The sequence below is a fragment of the Salarias fasciatus genome, chromosome 6 (genome assembly GCF_902148845.1).
Source record: "Salarias fasciatus chromosome 6, fSalaFa1.1, whole genome shotgun sequence".
Lineage (NCBI taxonomy): Eukaryota > Metazoa > Chordata > Actinopteri > Blenniiformes > Blenniidae > Salarias > Salarias fasciatus.
In genome coordinates, this window is record NC_043750.1 from 39702823 (window position 1) to 39721895 (window position 19073).

At 47.2% G+C, this 19073-nt stretch overlaps 1 protein-coding gene across 5 annotated transcripts; it reads right to left on the reverse strand.

The window, feature by feature from the left end:
* Nucleotides 1–438: 438 nt before the first annotated feature.
* LOC115390527 (ETS-related transcription factor Elf-2-like) lies at nt 439–16701 on the reverse strand. Of its 5 annotated transcripts, none has more exons than XM_030094429.1 (10): nt 16570–16701; nt 10545–10670; nt 10231–10465; nt 3738–3851; nt 3468–3650; nt 3024–3110; nt 2720–2912; nt 2239–2643; nt 1898–2075; nt 439–1809 (listed from the first exon to the last, which is right to left on the reverse strand). In XM_030094429.1, the coding sequence occupies exons 2-10, from the start codon at nt 10617–10619 to the stop codon at nt 1204–1206; spliced, it is 2076 nt and encodes a 691-aa protein (XP_029950289.1). In that variant the 5' UTR covers nt 10620–10670; nt 16570–16701; the 3' UTR covers nt 439–1203. The 5 variants fall into 5 exon arrangements, with proteins under 5 accessions (XP_029950289.1, XP_029950287.1, XP_029950288.1 ...); XM_030094427.1 differs by having other exon boundaries at nt 2720–2915; XM_030094428.1 differs by lacking the exon at nt 16570–16701 and adding an exon at nt 14284–14622 and having other exon boundaries at nt 2720–2915.
* Between the last annotated feature and the right edge of the window lie 2372 nt (nt 16702–19073).

Genomic DNA, 19073 nt, shown 5'->3' on the forward strand with positions numbered 1-19073 from the left:
AGGGCGACACTGACTGATAAAATCTGAACTTTTTATTGTTTGTAAAGTTTTTGAATGAATGTGGATTAAATGGTAAATGGACTACACTTACATAGCGCATTTTCATCTGCATTAGCGCTTTACACTGCAGGATCACATTCACCCATTCACACACACACTCACACACCGGTGGAGGGTGGATTAAAATAATTCGGTCAAATTTGAAGTGACTTTCCCATCAGATAGAGTAAAAGATTCAAAACATGTAATAAATCAAAGAAAATGTGCATAAAATCCTGAAATATCAGATCAGAAATCCATCTGCTGATGTTCAATGTGCTTCAAATGATCTAACATGAAATTCAGTCTATTCATTTTTCACTTTCTTTCATTTCTTTCTTTGGATCCTTTTGAATCTAATTTTCTTTCTGATCTCCACAAACAGTCTCAGACAAACACTTCAGGTTTCAAAAGTCCTTTTATATTTCAGTAAAATCTACTTTAATACACTTTGAAACAAGAGTACAACAAAATAGAATATACTTCAAATGTTGAATATACAAACAGTTCAGTCTGAACACGAACATCTTCCCTCTTCTTTTGTTTCCTTTTTTTTTTTAAAAAATAAGCGTAACGATGAAATGGCGGTGCGGAGCCGCCGCGGCTTTCCTCCGGAGCTAAAGTGACCTACAACTCATTTCCTGGTTCCTATTTGGAGGTTCTGCGCCGCGGGCCTTCTGTCAGATGGGGAGAATACGAGGTTGGGATAATACTGTGCTTGGTAGAAGGTGTGGAGTCCTGCGGCTCCGCAGTCCAGAGACAGTTCCAGCTATTTATATATTTACACGCGTGACCTTTCTGCCCGACATCCTTCCTGCTGGGAGCTCCGCCTCCTCATCTCGTTAACCGGCGTCCCCCAACGGGGCCGTGAACCTCAGGTTGGGACCACCGCCTCAGAGCTCCGCCCACTCTGGATCTGCACAGTGATATTAGTTAGTTAAAAAAAAGAAAAAAAAAAGTTGCTGGTTTTGACGTTTTGCAGAGGAATTCTGCAGAAGCTGCTTCTGATATCAAACTTCACATTGTCGCCGAGTTTCCGTAGTGTTTTTGTTTGTTTGTTTGTTTTCCTCCGCCGTGGCGTGTAGTGATCACGTTGGTCCCGAACGTCGTCCGAGGAGACGCTTCAGTCTTCAGTTTGACAGACGGCTGCTGCTAGCGAGGCGCTCAGCACTCCGGCTCCTCCGTCTTTATCGTCACGCCCGGCGCCATTTCCAGCTGGAGGAGCCCGTCGCCGTCCGCCGCCTCCGGTTGGACGCCGGCCTCAATTTTGGGGAGGGGCTTGTTCTTCTGCGGCAGCAGCGGCAGCGCCTGCACCTGCAGGCCGGCGGCCTTCAGCTTCTCCACCGTCACGCCGCCGGCGCCGCCCCCGATCACCAGCTCGGCGCCGTTCAGGACGCCGCTGATGATGCGCGGCTGTGCCGCCGGCGTCTGATTGGCCGCCGTCGCCGCAGCGCCGCCGCCCCCCGGCTGCGACACCACCAGAGTCTGGGGCTGGGGCTGCGTCTGCGTGGGCACGGTCAGCCTCATCACCTGCGTGCCCGGCGCCACGCTGACCGGCGCCAGCGCCCGGACCGTCAGGGGGCCGCCCAGGAGGCTGAGGCCCGCCGGGGAGGCGGCCACGCCCGGCTTGCCGGCGCCGGCGGGCGTCTGCAGCTGGCACTGGGCCAGCTGGTGGGCCGGGATGGTGATGATCTTGGCCAGCTGGACGGTGATCTTGTCTCCGTTGTCGGCGGTGGCGGGAACCATGGTGGGGATGGTCTGGATCACCACCTGCAGACACAAACATGGCGGGTCAGCGCGGCGGGGTCACGGCGGGGTCACGGCGTCAACTCTCACTCAGGCGCCTGAGTGGACGAACCTTCTGCTGAGAGTTGGCGTTCCCGGCAGCGGCGCCGTAGGCCGAGGCGCTGGTCAGGAGCGTGGCGTGTCCGCCCGCCACCGTCGTTCCCGCCGGCTGCTGCACGGCCACCGAGGAGATCTTCTGACCCAGCGACGTCGTCATGACGACGGGCACCTGCATGGCCACCCGCACCGTCCTGAGGAGGGGAGGAGTTCAGACGATGGCGGGAAACGGAACACACGCTGTGTTCAACACAACCATGTCACATGACCGCAAGCAGCGGGTCATCGGACCACGGCCCCGCCCATGGCAACGGCTGCAGGAGGAAGCGAAGAGGTGCATTCTGGGAGTCTGCTCACCTGGGCCCGGAGGCGTTGGGGATGATGGTGGCGTGTGACCGCTGCGCCTGACTCCCGTCGGGCGAGACCGTCACGACCCTCGGCGCCGCCGCGGCCCCTCCCCCTGCTGCCGGCGCCGCCGGCTTGCTGCTGGAGGCCACGGACGTCTGGACCACGCTGGACCTGCCGGCGCCCCGCAGGATGTTGGGCCTCTTGGGGGAGCAGACGTCCGAGTGCAGCAGCAGGTCGGGCGGCGGCGGCACGCGCTCGTACGGCAGCGTCTTGTCGGCGACCAGCAGGGCGTCGGGGTCGGACAGGTCGGCCTTGTCGTCGTCGATGATGACGATGTTTTTGGGCATCTCTTTGAACTGGTAGACCAGCCGCTGGCCCTCCACCTTGGCCAGGATGCCCCTCTGGTAGTAATACCTGCAGAGGACAGACCGTAGGCGGTTAGCGTCTGGCGCTGCGGCGTCCCGGCGGCGCTCCGGGGCCCGGAGCTCACCTGAGCGCCCGGCCCATCGTCTCGTAGTTCATGTCCGGCTTGTTCTTGTGTTTCCCCCACAGCCGGGACACGGCCTTGGAGTCCACCAGCTTGAAGATGCCTTTCTCCCTCTGCGTCCACTTGATGTACCTGGGACAGGTGTTCTTGTCCTGCAGGAGGTCCAGCAGGAACTCCCACAGGTAGGTGGTGCTTCCTGCTACACACACACACACACACACACACACACAGCTCCGTCACACACACACACACACCCCCGGCAGACACACCGGCTGACTGGAGGATCTAACCAGGAGGCTTTCGCTACCTTTTCCTTCTCTGGGTTTCTTCTTGATGCCGAGGTCCGGGGAGCCGTTGGAAATGTCCAGCTGGTGAGTTTTTGGTTTTCGTCCGGCTGAAACGAGACATCAGACCTGCTGTGAAAGGTAACGACACACACTCACCACCAGATGGTGCTCTTGGATTACACCGATCACTGATGAGGTGGTGACTAGAATAATTTCACCTCAGAGAAAAACCAGAAACTTGTTTCCTGTGGTAATAAGTCATTTACCAGGTTTTGGAGCTGCCGCTCATCTTGAATATTTGATTGAGAGCAAATTAAATGACATCTCATGAAATATTAATTGATCAGGAGAAATGTCTTCGTATTTGACACTGTCCTTAATTTTGATTATTGAAAATACGATGAAGACTTCACAGAGTCTACTTCGTGTCGGGTGTTGTCCTGGCGTTGCGTCGCCGGCCGTACCTCGCCTCTTCCTGCCGGGCTCGTGGAAGGGCTCCGGCTCCTCCAGCAGCATGACCGCCTCCTCATCCTCGTCCTCGCAGCAGTCCTCCGTCGATATCTCCACCTCCGTCTCCGCCATCACGTCGGGCCGCATGGCGGCGTGGAGGAAGTCCGGCGTGGCGCCGCACGGCGACATGAAAGCCTCTAGATGGAGGAACCGGTGGAGCTCGATTACTTTGAAATCTCAGCTGGTTGAAGGTCGAAGAAGGACGACCCGGGCCAGAGTCTTACCTGGACTGCGATCTTCACGGAGGCTGGACGGCGAGTCCATCCGCAGCAGCGCTTCTGCAGCCTCGATGGTTTTATCAGAGCAGTGAACGCTGGTGCCATGAACAGAGGCCTCCACTGAAACACACACACACACACACACACACACACACACACACACAGGAAATTAGGCTGATGGACTAATCAGTGTCGCCTCATTTAGTCCAGATACACTTTGACTTTCTGAATTTGAAAGTTCCATCAGTTTAATTCAGCTGTTCTAACATGAGCTGATAAGAACCCATTAAAAACAGTCACATTAAAAGAACTGAGATTTTAAATGCTGAATTCATCCTGGAAAAAAGCAGCAAAAGTCTACCGCCTTGTAGTTAGAATAAATAACATTCACCTAGCAGTAAGAGAGTTATTCACGAATAACACTTGAGCACACATTTTAAATATAAATAATTCCACAAATGATCACTTTCTGTACAGTTGATCTCCTCTTGCACCCAGAGTCTCCTGATGTGAATGGGCCCCCTAAGTAAATTTTGATGATTTTATTGAAGAATAAAAAAACAAAAAAGCTGCAGCAAAGTAAGAACTCCATAATTTTGAAAAAAACTGTCAGGATTGTTTGAAGATTTACTTAGAAAATATTGAAGAGTCAAAACCGCTCCCACTTCTGTGCACAGACAAAAAGACAATGCAGACTTATAAATAAATGGAATGCAGCCTGTTGTGAGGGAAACTGGACGTGGCCTCTCCTCGGACCCTGAGAAGGATCCTGAAGCACCTGCTGTTGTTGTCAATCAGCGGTGGGAAACGTGAGCCCCCGTTCCACCCTGCCCTGTCCATGTTTGGCTATCTCACAGAGGCGATGGGCGCCGCACGGCGTGGGGGGGCGGGGGGAGAGGATCGGGCTATCTTTAGCTCGCCCTGCACATCCAGACCCCCTCACATACATGACGCGCAGGTCGGCATCACGGTGGCGATCTGGTGGCTGTGCTGGACTGTCATTGAGATGGCCAGGCTGATGTGTTGACACCAGGAAAGCTTTGAGGTCAAGGAGCTGCACACTGGGTGTGAGCTGCAGGGAAACACATGAACGAGCTGGCGTTCACAAGCTTGCACTGCTATTTTTAAAATAAAACTCTACATGTTATTTAAGGATTCAAAATATGGACTTAATCTAAATGATCTGTAGGTATAATGAAATAAAGCTGGGGTAAGGGCGCCAAGAAAAGCAGAAAGTCCGACAGAAAGTAGTCCCCCGGTCGACTTCCGTGTTTACTCCTCATTTCCCTCCACTTCTCTTCGAAGAAGCTCACAAATACGTCTGTCAATCAACACCCGCCTCAAATTTGATTGGCTCAAGCTTGAATCCATGCCCCACCCCCTCTGGGCTCTCATTGGACGACTGCTGACGTTTCAAAACCGCCCGCACGCTACAGGACCGCCCCTCGTGTCCATCAAACACAAACCCCGCCCCCTGAAAAACAATGCTTCCGCCATCGAAGCGAGGCAAAAAAGTGAGTTTATAATAGATTAAAAACGACAGAAATAGCAGGAATGTTTTCAAAGCGCGCAGTTTGTAGTGATCAGCGGGTCACATCCGAGTGGGGTCGGACTGAATGTGTGTTTTTATCGTGAGTGTGAAGTCACGTCCAGGCCGTCCCACGCTTCACCCACAGCCTGCACAACAGCAGCTGAGCTGCACACAAAGTCTGCACAAGACCATCAGAGCCCGCTCTTAAAACGCGACACAAACACCACGAAACGGCCTTAAAATGCATTCAGAAACCACCCAAAGCAATAACTGCTGCTTTAGTGGCAACACACGTTTCAACCACGGGAGCAGAAAGCTGCAAACTCTGCACAAAGTCCCACTGAAGTGTGCACAAAACTCAAGTCCTGCACAAAACTCTCTCCATGCGCCTGCACGAAATTTCACAAGAACTCTGAAAGTCTGCAGAAAACAACTCTATAGGACTTTAAAACACAAAACAGGCTTTAAAATACTTTTAAAAATCTGTTAAAGTGATCACAGCAAGTGCGTCATGGTTTAACACTTTATGCAATGACTAGAAACTAGTTGGTGGCCTGCAGTGAGTGGAAGCATCAATACAATTTCAATAGACTGCTGTCTGGTAAACCAGGGAAATAAAATATGGAAATAGCATTATAAAGAGGGAAGAGGGCAAATAAGATGTTAGACAAAAATAATGCTCATAGAAATAAAGTATTTATGTACTGGGGAATGAGAAAAGTTTAACTTCTAAATAAACCATAAATGTCAAGGTTAGATGTAGATTTTTAAGCATTCAATATGAATGCAACTGTATTGATCCAAGTATTATAATGAACTAATTATTACAGTCGTTACTACAATGAAAGTACAGAATACTTTGGAAAGTAAGTTTCAGAGACAAGTCAGAGATCAGCATCAGTCAGTTTTCACTTATCTTTTAAAGATAAAATTTGTAATTGTATGTACTTCAAACAGTCAGGGCTAAAACTAAGTTTATATCTGCCTTTGTTAGACAAATTTCAAGGGAAATTAAATAAACGCAGCTTCAATAGTTGGTACACACAATTTTTTTAGGCTCTATAACTGGAGTTCTTATTTTTAAGTCCATAACAAACGTAATGTAAGAAAACATTGATCCTTAAATTTATAATAGAATTAAAAAGCTTTTATTATCATTGAAAATTGGAGAGCTGCTCCTCTCAAAGCGCAAAATAATATCCGTCTGCAGGTCAACATTTTAATATTTCTAAAAAAACAAACAAAGATTTTGTATTTTAGTTGATTTTTTAATGCTAATAAACCTCATTGGGGGGTAATACTGCTCCCGCTCCAGTAACATTAGTGAGCAGCTCACTGCAGAAACACTCCAGCTCATGTTGATGTTGCAGTTTTCGGACGGACTGTTGCTCCTCTGCCCTCCGCAGACCAACATCTCACTGTAATCTCAGTTTAACGCATTACAGCGTCTCCAGACTCGGTTTCAGGCGAAATCACGCACAATCTGCACTAGGAGAACCCAGCGAGCGTCAGCTCGAGCCACATGTCCTTCCTCCTCCTCAGACAGCGTGGCACGGACGCAGAAAGACAACATCCGCACTTCCTGGTTGGTGCAGATCCGCACGCAAACCGTTATTCAACAACCGCATCCGAACCCCGCATGCAGGGCCCGCGGCGTGCAGCCCGCTCTCACCCCGCACGGCCCCGCACATTCTCTCCGCTCCCTCTCAGACCCGGTTTGAACAGATCAGTAGCGCCATGCAGGTTTCTACCAAGGTGATCACTTCCTGATTGCCCTCCATTGCTCCGGCGCGCGCCCGTCCGAGCGCACCGCGCCGCCGCTCGAGCTCGACAACAAACGCGACCGTGAACGGCCGCCGCGAGGACACGGGTCGAGAGAAAAGAGAGCGTTACCGGCCCTGATGAGCAGATCGAGCTGGTTGGCGTGCCCCTCATGCTGTGAAGTCGCCATGTTTCCCCCCTCGCCGTACGCTCGCTGAATTGGACGGGGACGCTCGGATCACTCCGCCGGCTAATGGGAAATCTCCGAAAACTCAGCGGGACGCGGCGCGGCGGCGGCAGGGGAGGTATCCCTCCGCCGAGAGCCGACACAGGAAATCCTTCCTGCGCCCGCCCTCCGCGTGCGTAACCAGTGACGTCACGTAGACTGCACCGGAAGAGTTTCATAAAGTAAACTAAATTAAAAAAAAATGCCTTTTTTTTCCTTTTACTAGCGTTGTATTTTAGAATACGTTTATTTTATTTAAAAAAGAAACAAAATGTAAAACAGAATAATTCATGGTTACAGTTCAGACCAATAATGAGAAGAAAGGAATATCATTTATGTTATTCTATGTTCTTCAGATGTTCCTCCTGTTTTTTTGTCTTTTGATGTTTGTTTTGTTGTTTTGGTTTTATATTTGTAAAATGAACAGATTCTAGTATAATTAGAGGATAGACATACAGAGGCCACCGCCTCTTCCTTTTGTCAGTTCATACGGACAGTACTTTAATTTTCTACGTGTTGAATTATGACCACATAAATCATTCATCAATGTACACCATCGAATCATATTTATCTGAATTCAAAATGATCTTTTTGTAGTCCCAAAATCTTTAAATATATCTCAGATTACTGTTCTATATGGAGAGATGGCAAATAAACAAGACCACTCATGGCTGTGTCTTCGTATGACAAATATAACAGAACAGAACACGTGTCAGTAGAGACATGCTCACTGGCAGTCATTATGTTCTGTCTTCAGGCAGCGGAACAGTGTTTTCAGTCTGCACGGTACAAAGGGTAAAAGCTGTGGTGATATGGTCAATGTTATACAGAAAGTTTTAAAAAAGCAAAAAAACAAAAACAAACAAGTGGCATAGACCTGTAAAAGAATGTTGTGAAATCTAAAAACTATGAAGCAGATAATAATTGCAATTTGAAGATAAAAAAATAACTGCTACTGACCATTTCTCCAACAGCGACAACTGCAACTTGACAGTCTGCTGCTGTGAAATCTGGCTCTGCTACCAATGCATGAAGTCAGTTTGTGAAAGAAGACATGCAGAAATCACTCAGTCATCAGAACAACATGGCTGATAACATTTCAGACTCTGCTTTAAAATAAATAAGATCCTAAGAGACCAAATGGGTTCCAGAGTTTGTGGGCCCTGAACTGAGTTTGGCACCTCTGCCTGAGCTCGCTGTGTCCAATAGTGTCCACAAGGTGGCAGCAGTGTGTGGCTCAGCCATCTCTCACACTCAGACCTTTTCCAGCTCGAAGCAGCTCAAACCAGAGTGTCAAACTCACTTTAGAGCTGCGAAAACATAAAACCCTCAAGAGTCATTCAAAAATGTCCATTTCTTTCAATGCAAACAACTTTACTTCTTCCTGTCCCTTTTCAGACATGGTAAATTAGACATGTGTGTGTATAACGTGGAACACACAGACACACATATCAAGCATGGTTCTGTGTGTTTGTTTAAACAGATTTTTTTTCTTTTGTATACGTCTGACATGTCTGAATCAATTAATACTAAAAAAAAAAAAACATTCTTGAAAGAGTTGATACAAAAAAACAACTCTCTGCAGTGGATTGGAGCCTCTTGTGGCCTAGTTTTGTTCCCCAAGCCATATGTTTGACACTCCTGGTCTACACCATCAGCCTTCCACCTTCATTTCATGAAACTGATTTGTAAAGTTTAAAAATAGATTCAACTGTGAGCTTCCAAAGCATTCAGCTGAGACAGCGAGTATAACCCACGGCACGTATCCCCACAGCACACAGACACGAGCCACAGCGCTCAACACGAAAGGCTGTGAATGTGGACCAATCACACACAGGTAGAGCCAGAAGACGACAGCAGGACTGCCCGAACGAAGACATGCAGACATGCAGCTGCTGTGTCACACTAAAAACAGGAGATTTAATCGGGGCCTATTCATCACATTGCTCTGCTGATTTAGCTACAGATAAAACGATAGCGGTACATTTCCGCCAGATACCACTAGATGTCACTGTATGACTACAGAAAGCTGTTCCAGTAACACAGAAACATCTCCATCACTGCTGCTTGACAGAACAAGGAAACGAAAAAACGTCAACTGATGGTGAAGCTCGATCTGATCAATAAAACTGTGGTTTTATTACAAAAACACACAGCGCCAACTAGTGACCTGGCATCAAACTACACTGTGCCCAGCGTTTACTGTGTGAATGCAAAAATATTCTTAAACAAAAATGTAAGAGTAGAATCACCAAAATACCTATGGAACTGGATAAGAAAATATATTGATCGATAGATGTCTGGTGCGAAAGGAAAAAACAGGCTCGATAAAAAGTTCAACAGCAAAAACTGTTGTTTTCTATTCATGGGAGCCTATCATGAAGCTTAATGATAATCACTACCTCCTCGCAAGCAATCACAAACGCAGACCTAGGCATGCTCCGTCACCAAGCCCCGCCCCCTCAAACCTCAACAGAGAGCATGTGCAAACGATGAGGCAGCGAAGAGAGGAGGAGGAAACTGTCCCTTAAAAAGCTCCAGTAATTCAGCAGCATGATGATGTTTTATGCTCTGAAGACTGTTGATCACACTCTAAAGGAGCCCTGGAGGATTTAAATGACACCACCCACGGGCCAGACGGCCTGAGTGGGGGTGAAACCCTGCTGAAACCCTGCTCCCTCCGGCCAGGCTAACGATGGCCCGACAAGTTTACGGAGCGTTTTAAAGCAGAACGAAGAGCTTAGAAAAGACAAGAGTCCAAGAAGCCTCAAAGCTAATTAAGCAGCGTCAAGCTAACAAGGAAACTCGACACCACAAAGGTTCACCGCCTTCCCCTGAAGCACCGGAGGACCCGTGGGGAATTTTCACCAAGCAATACGCTGCAGTACGCCTCAGCGGTTCCCCTGTCTGTGCTCATGCTGTTGAGCATGGAGAAAAGTCCCGTTAAGGAGAACTCGGCGAAGACAATACTGAGGTCTCACCTGGTTCCTCTTCTGCCTCCACCTCCTGCAGGAGGTACGGCTCGTCGTTGTACACCAGCACCTGGGCGGAGTACGCCTGCTCCTCGGTCACGCTGGCGCCCGGCACCTCCTCCACGATGACCGCCGGGTAGTCCCCGGCCTCCCCCATCTCCTGCACGTCTTCGTATGCGTCCTCGGCTTCACACTGGCCTTCCACCTCGCCGTCCAGCTCCACGTCCAGCTCGCAGTCTTCCCCCTGCGGACGGAGACAGGGGTGGAGATGAGCCACGGCAGCTCCGGGCCTTCCTCTGCTTCCAGGCCCGAGTCCGACGCACCTGCTGGGGGTCTTCCTCGGCCGCGACGTACTCCACCACCGTCCCACCAGTGTCGACCAGCACCACCGAGGTCATGACTCATGCTCCCCGGGGATCGGCGCTCACTGGTGTGGTGAGCAGCGGCTCCTGAGGAGAAAGCAAACAGTTTCAGAACTCCATAAACACAGAAGCAAAACTACAACAGGTACAGCAGTTCCACGCTATACATAAAGACTTGCCGGATATTTAAAAATAAAAAGCACAAGAAGAGTCCGGGGGTTTGAGAGGAAGAGTTTATCTCAGATTCATTTTTACTCCTTGTGATTTATAAGGAAAGCCTGCAGCGGACCCCGAAGGGTCCCACAGTGTCAAGATGGAAGACAAAAGATATTTCAAAGGCTTTTAGACCCCATTTATGCAAATCATTCTCCTGTGTCGACTCTTCTTTATCAGATAAGACTCAGGCTTTAATTACATTTACCTTCTAAACTTCAATTAACATGAACAACCAACACCTGTTCTACTACCAAGAAAAAGTGTCTGAGCTGCACAGGGAACGAGCGGCGGCTGTAATCCGAGCAGCGCTCCGCTACACCTTCCTCCATCTGTCTCACATCTCATCTCTCTCATCTCCCCCGTTCTGGCCCAGGCCGGCAGGAAGCGCCTGCCTGCTATTACAGGAAGAAATGCACTGACAGCGAGCCAAGCCGCTCCCCTCCGACACCGGCACGCCGTCCAGTGGCGGCTCCAGGCCGGGGCGGGCCGGAGCCATGGTAACAGTTGCTAAGAACTGCAGGGCTCCGAGTTCCTGTTTAGGGCGGCGCCACGGGGCGGCAGTAGGATGTGAAACAAAGAGGAGAGCCGGAACGCGGAGACAGACATAAACACCCACTGCAGGACGCCATTTCAACTGATGCTCCACCTCCACTGACCCGGTGTTACGCCACAGCTGACCAACAGACACCGGTGAATCAGTCTTAACATTCGTCCAGACCTCAGGGTCGAGATATAATAAAGAGCTGCGGCTGCACAATATCAGGAAAACATGTTAAGGTTGTCAAGAATCGAGATAAGAAGATGACAGTGCTCTGTCTCTTGACTCTAACTTAGACCAGCCCTGACTGGTTATCTTGAAGGAATCCTTGAAGTTGTCATAATATTTAAAGTAACAGCATCTGATCCGAGTCCAGGAGCTCATCTGAGATCAACGTCGAGGATCCAATATCAAGAAAGAGGGTCTGAAAGCAACTCGTGGAATGTGGCAAATTTCAGAGAGCCTTCAAAATCAAGTGTGAATTCCCATAAAAAAAAAATAACTGCATTTCCACGTCTACATGAGAAATAAAATGTGAAAACAGTCCAGACAGCATGCCAAGCTGCATGACTGCAGCAGTATGCTGCCTTACAGAAAACTCAGATCAGAATGATGACCGAGAACCAAGCACAAGGAAATCCTTCTGTACGCTCCGACAAAGCCGGAAACAAGGATGACGGAAATGGTCATAAAAATGATCTTCAGGAAATCAAAATTCAGAGTTCTGAGTGTTGTCCAAGCTCAAAGATTTTAAAATCTCTTCTCCTAAAGCGTAAAAAACAGATAAAATCCACTGCAGAGCTGAGATATGGGGAGTTCCGAGAAAATAAAAGTGGCATTACATGAAATAATAAACCCAGGCACTGTTGAACAGATCCCAGTCTGGCCTGGGAATCTCTCCAAGTTCTCCAAGGTCAAACTCGGAATTCCAACTTGAAAAGACTGAAGGACTCTAAAATCTTCCACTCCACAAATACGAAAAGGATCCAGAGCTGACAGACATATGATCACCTGACAGGTTTAACAGCAAACTGTTTTCACACTTCATGTCCAACCAGTGAAGGAACAGATTCTGACTAATTTCACGCCGTTCACGTCGTCTTCACTAATCATCAGGCTCTCGGGCAAACGGCTCGTGTTTCACTCAGCTTTTCTCTGCATGTTTACTCACCAGCTGTGTGAGAGCAGAAAGCCAAGGAGGACGTAGGAAATGAGAAGTGGGAGGGTGTGGTGGGTGTGCACGCTTCATACCGAGGGCCGGGATGTGTGCAGAGCTGACAACACTCTTTTTCCAACCTTTGCACAGCGACGTGTGGAAAACTAAACCTTGGATCTCGAATAAGAAGAGAGAGTCGGCGTCAATACTCCAGAGACTATCGTCTCGTCCCTTCTAACAGAGGCAGGGTTTTGTCAAACACGTCTGTTTGAAGGGTAATGAGCAGTTTCAATTCCGACATTAAGGAGGCCCCAGAGCGAACGGACTCATTCCTCAACAGCAGAGCATCTGCTTAAACATAATCCAACTCCGGATTCTTTGAATTCCTCTGTATGAACAAAGGATTGAGAATGAAACCAAGCTCTTCCATTCAGTCAGCGCAGAGCATGAGGAATATTTTTAATGAAGGTGTCACGGCATGCCTGGTAACTTCAGCGGCTGCATAATGGATGAGCCACGCTGCGCTGGCGCTCCCTCAGCCGCTGAGACCAGCCCGTGAGCGCAGGTAGAAATCCTGATCAATAATTCAGCCTCATACCACAGACACTGACAGGATGAGGAAGATTAGCACAACATGTTTCTGGTATCGCTATATTAACATGTGAAATACACGTATTGTTACGGTAAAACACACTTTCACGTGATGTTGTGTAATTTGGAGCTGATTTACAGAACAAGCAGGTTATAGGTTTGAGTTTGACCCAGAGGTCTTTTGATATCTCCACTGCAGAAGATAAAGAAACAGAAACAGATTCTAGAATGTTCGGACAGTCTTCCAACTGCACGCTACCCTGTAGCAACACGTTCAAGTTATTTCCCAGTCTGTTATGAAGTTGCACATTGCGATCAGCAGCATTGTCGTCTTCAGGGAAAAGATTCCTGCCGGCAGGGTGGTTTAGCTTCGTTTGTTGACTCGGCCCGTCCGTCCGCCTTCAATTTGCTTTGTCTAAGTTGGGTTTTCGCTGGAGATGATCAGCTGACTGTGGCGAAAGGCTAGATACACACTGGACAGATCAATAGTCCATCAGGGTTGACTCCTTTTTATTTTTTTAATCACTTTTCTTGGTTTTTGTGCCTCTGACCTGTGACCTGTCACCACCGGGTGTGACGAACTGCTGAATCATTGTCAAGTTGTCAGAGTCTACGACCTACGGCCAAAAGAGATGATTTTTTTTTTTTTTTTCCCCCACATTTAGCAATCACATAAACCGTTTCACCTACACACACACACACACCCAACACACACTAGCTGTTCTCTCCAGCTGGCTGCATTGATTCAAACAAGTATTACAGGACCTGCTGCCCGACAGGAGACACGTGGCTTCTTTCCTTCCTCTCAGTTCGACAAAAACAGATAAAATCTTGCACCATTAGCTATCTGCGATCGGTTTTAATCAAAATCTCTCATCATGTGAGCAACAAGCAACGATTTAATGTCAAAGAGCGTTTTCACTGCTGACAGGCTGTAAGGAGTCATGCCGGTATTTAAGGAATTGAAAATATTTGCAACCCAGACTTTCAAAAAAAAAAAAAGAAAGGAAAGGAAAAGGGGATGTTACAGCACAGAATCAGTCGAATTTAATTCACTTGAACATATTTCCTGTGGTCAAAGTGTCTGTGGGTGAGTCCCTGTCAGTCTCTTCACGAGGTAGAACAGTCATTCTGACAGGACAACTTTCCCAACACAGCAATAAACACATCGGAACTGAGCAAAAGAGGCGCAAACTTGCCTTGTGGTGGTAAAAGTCCCTTCAAGACAAACTTCTGCATCTTTACGAGGCCGATGTTCAAAACTCCCAAGTGACAAGAGGGGAGGGAAAACTGAACGTGGAGCATTCTGGCCAGGACAACGCAACACGACCGGTTCTGTAGCTTCCTCTCCGTGTTTGCTCCCGATGGCGTGTCATTCCTCTCCTCTGTCCGACATCCAACCGTCATCCACCCGTCCTCCCATCTGTCCATCCGTCTCCCCTCACTGCCTGCACGCCGTGGAGGAAGCCTCTCAGAGCGACTCAGCACTTCTCAGACCGAGCCCTGAGCGCACATCACATGACGAGGGTGGAACACACACACACACACACACACACACACACACACACACACACAGACACACACACACACACACACACACACACACACACACACACACAGTCACATGATCTTTCAACAACTGAGCTTTTGTTCCAAGTAACTGGGCTGCTGCTGTAGATACAACACCCTGCCTTGTGCCCTGCCCTGCCCTCCACCAGCGTGCGCATGCACACACACACACACACACACACACACACACACACACACACATACACACACTAAACAGACAGAGCTTATGACCCCAGAATTTTCTTTACACCCACCAAATGCCAGAGTGGGATTTACCTGGAAGCTTTGAGGGACATACCAGCTCCGGTCTGAGGACCCATCATTCCTCCTGTGATAAATTTCACCCCCTCGTCATGGTGGCTGAAACCACCCCTTCACAAAAACTCGGCGCATAAATGGAAATTTATGAAGGGAAGCAAGGCTGAGACATCTCAGAACATGAGATCTGCATCCACTGGAGCGGTTCCACCAACTACCTTCAGCTTTATTCAATCCCTGGCAGTGCATGGGTGTGCGTCTTCATCTGGACCGCTCCATGTTTGGATGTCGGTTAGGGCAGGAAGGTGGAAAAAATGACACAAAACAACAGGTTGCTGTGAAAACTACGAGTGTATTTACTGTTAGGTTGTGAAAGTCTGCTGAACAAAGTGACCATGAGGAGCTGTTACCAGACGGCCTGGTTTGGTTGAATAAAGATTAAACTAAATGACTTGTTGGAGAGTGATTTAGAAAAACAGGTGAAGGTGATACGTGAGTTCACAACCACCATCACCCCCCCCACACACACACTACAAGCTCTCCTTTGTCATCTGCAGTCACACACATCTCACGTAACCTATCGTCTGTATCTGCCTCTGCGGCACCGGTCCTTTGTGCTCGGTGTCTCTCCAGCGAGGAACGCCCAGCGGAAACCTTCGCACCGCCACATGAACCTGCCGAGCGACGGGCGCGTTAATCGTTTACCAGAGCCGAGCGCGATGGCGGGCTCCAGTGTCCAGACAGCTCCGGGTAATGCTCCATCACCCTGCAGACCAGTGGCTCCCACCTGGAGGGCCCTGATCCCAGAGCTGGACTCAAACCAGGGGCTTTCTCACAGTCTGGGCCAAGACTGCTAACCACTACATCACCTTTGACTTAGAATCTAATTCCTGAAACCGGCAATGGAAGGCAGTCTATCCTTCCACTGGTTTGGAGTTCAGTGTCTTGCTCAAAGGTACTCAGACACATGGAACCAAACTGTCAATCCTCTGAATAAAAGACTGAGACCAGTCACTGGTATCCATGCCACGGTGTGACAGAATGGTGCAGAAGTCTACTAACAGTAGACTGAAGGGATGAACTTTACAGAAATGTTTCAGTAAACTCATGTCAGTGTTCCTAAAATATTCCTCCCTTCTTCCTTCACTAGTTGATTTAATTTCCTGAAGCAGACGCCACCTGGACAAGTCATCCACCTTCCAGTTAAATATTTCACTTCATAGGGGAGAAGCTGAGAAAGCCGATTCAGTGGTGAAAGTTTTAGAAGAATCTGTCCTGATGAGCAACACGGACCCTCCGATCTGTTGTCAGGTCTCAGAAACAGCCTCGGTCCCTCCTGGATGTGGGTCACCGCGGTGTCGTGGGCCAGCAGGCTGCTGTAGTGTCACACACTGTTGCAATGGCACCTTTGCTCTTCAGAGCGGCTCCATGAATTATTAGCCAGCGCTTTAATCTTTCATCTCGGCTCATAACCGTGCGGAGCGGAAAGTGGCGCTAACCGCGGCTAGCCGCGTTAGCAGCGTGACAGAGAGGAGAGAGAGAGAGAGAGAGAGAGAGAGAGAGAGAGAGAGAGAGCACCGTGGAGCTGTCACAGAAACAAACCCGACGAGAGGAAGGAGGGAAAACCTGTCAGAGGAGAAAGAGGAGGAAACACTCACCGCAAACTCCTCTCTCTTCTGCTTTCTCTTTCACTCCCGCTTCAGCAGCTCCGATCTGCCGCTAGCTGGCTGATGAGAGTCCGCCGCTCTGTCTGTTTGTGTGTGTGTGACATCCAGTAACCTCCTCCAAACACACTCCCCCTCCCCCCTCCCCCTCCCCCTCCTCCTCCCCCCGGGCGGCAGAGCTCCGGTCCCCGCTGTCGGCTGTCAGGCTGGGGAGTCCCGCTGCTAGCCGTTAGCCGAGCGTCAGCTGGCCGCTGTGGTGCCGAGCAGCCCCGGAGCAAGCGGGGAAGGCGGCCGGCGCTCCTCGGGTGCGTGCAGCGGCACAGGTGAACGTGTGGACGGGGAAACAGCGGCTGGTCCCGGGCGGGCGCTGCCGGGCTGATGTCGGCTCGGCTCGGCTCGGCTCAGTTCGGCTGTCCGCCGGTCCGGACACGTTACCGTGCTGACGTCACGACGTACATAAACAGCACGAGCTCACAATGTAAACATCCAGTAATAATAATAATAATAATAACAATAATAATAATAATAATAATAACAATAATAATAATAATAATAATAATAATAATAATAATAATAAAAGCGATTTTTTTAATTAGTCCTTTACCTATGATTAAAAAAAGAAAAAACTTTGGAGGTCACTTCAAAAATGAATTAAAAAATCTCTTTCATTTTCAAAATCAGCATCTAATTTTTAATATTCAATTAAATGATTGAAAAAATACAATATGAAAAAATAGAAATAATATAAATAAGGAACCCATCCTGGTTCTATTTTTTTAGTTGTAAAGTAAAATTAAAAGTATACATTTAAAGAAATAAATGTCAAAAAAAGAAAAAAGTCTTAGCTACTACTGCTACTGTAACTACTATTATAATAAAAACAACAACAATAATAGCAATCAATTTCATCATGAAATATTATTTTTGAAATGTAGCTTTTGATTTATAATATTGGTAATTTGATATTGAAAATATTAAAAGAATTCAATAATGTAAAAGAAGGAATGCATCCAATTTTCTGTTAAATAATTACAAATGAAAACATATTTCACAAAACTATATTCAAAAATACGTCTGACTGTCCTTTCTTTGAAAGAATAGATATACATTTTTAAAAAAATTGACAAGAAAGATGAGCGAAAAGTAATTTGTATTTTTATCACTGAATCAAACTGCAATAAAACATGACTAATATAACTAGTGCTGCTATGAGTACTACAACTATCTCCCAAAATCTTGAATAAAAATCACATGAACAATGAAGCAATCATGTTTATAATTTAAAATCAAAGACACAGTTTTAATGTATTTATATCACTTTATTTAAAATATACATATGTACTTTTTGCAACAGGGACGTCTTTCCATATCGACACACTGAACTATATATCTAGTTCTGAGTTTGATATCATATATGAACATTTACATGCACTTTCCAGTAAACCAAATCTCATGTTAAATAAGTTTGCATGTATATATGCGTGGAAAAATGTGTGACACGTACATGTTTGAAAACAATATTACCACTAAGAAACAAAGACAGCTTGCTATTTCTCATTTAATTTTTCTATTATGCTCAAGAAAATAAAATTGTGCATAGCATAGAGCAGAATGCTTTTTTTGATTTTTTTTATTAGTAAGGGCACCCACACGGTAATAAATTTTCCTTTTTAAGGATTGAGCAGCATCAATTTAGAAAAAATTCCCATATTCCTCAGTAATAATCAGCTGTTTCTCAGTTACCAAGACGTTTTAAGGTTTGAAATACATATAATCTCTTAATTTCTGTGAAATTTTACATTAATTGAGAGATTCAAGATCAGAATCGGCTAGTTATGTATCCTTGCTTGCAAAGGATTGTCACATCAGTGTGGACTGCAGATTCATTTGTAATGTTTGAATATTGGATTCAATTCAACAAACTGTGGAAATTTTGACAACACTGACAAAAAAGACATCTATTTGTACAAATTACAATTTTCTGAATGGTATTTTTGTGATATTTTACTATAGAAATTCAGCGTTTGGACTTCTATAACTAATATCAAAACAAAAAACATGGGTTTATGTGTGATATTTAGTCAGCAATGATCTTTAACTCCAAACCACTTTAACATCCTTCCTGCAACACATGAAAGCTTTTCCAACAGTGGCATCTAAAGGTGGAATGATAAACTGCAGATCACTTCCTAACAGTAAAAGAGTGAAACCATCTCAGAGAGGGAGAGAAGAGTCAGTTAAACCTGAGGCTGAGTCCGTCATGCTGTCTGGAGTCATGTCTGCTCGCTGTGGAAGGCACGCTGTCCATCTGTCACGACTGAGCTGTAACCACTGCCAGAGTCTCTGCAACACAAAAACTCCAGTTCAGACAGCAGGAAAAGTTTACTCTCGGGAGCATGTGTAAAATTTACAACCCTGTCTCGCAGCTTCTACAAGAAATGGTTTGAAATTCAGATTTTCTACAGTTGAAGAGTCTGCAGATGTCCATCTTTTCACCT

Bases quoted from the DNA above. Each gene is read 5' to 3' on its own strand.
- LOC115390527 (XM_030094427.1), bottom strand. From the start codon at position 10,619: ATGACCTCGGTGGTGCTGGTCGACACTGGTGGGACGGTGGTGGAGTAC. The intron at 3,852-10,230 runs GTGAGACCTCAG...TGTGTGTTTCAG, and splicing joins GGAGGCAGAAGAGGAACCAG to TGGAGGCCTCTGTTCATGGC. The intron at 2,076-2,238 runs GTGAGCAGACTC...TCCCCTCCTCAG, and splicing joins CCCAACGCCTCCGGGCCCAG to GACGGTGCGGGTGGCCATGC.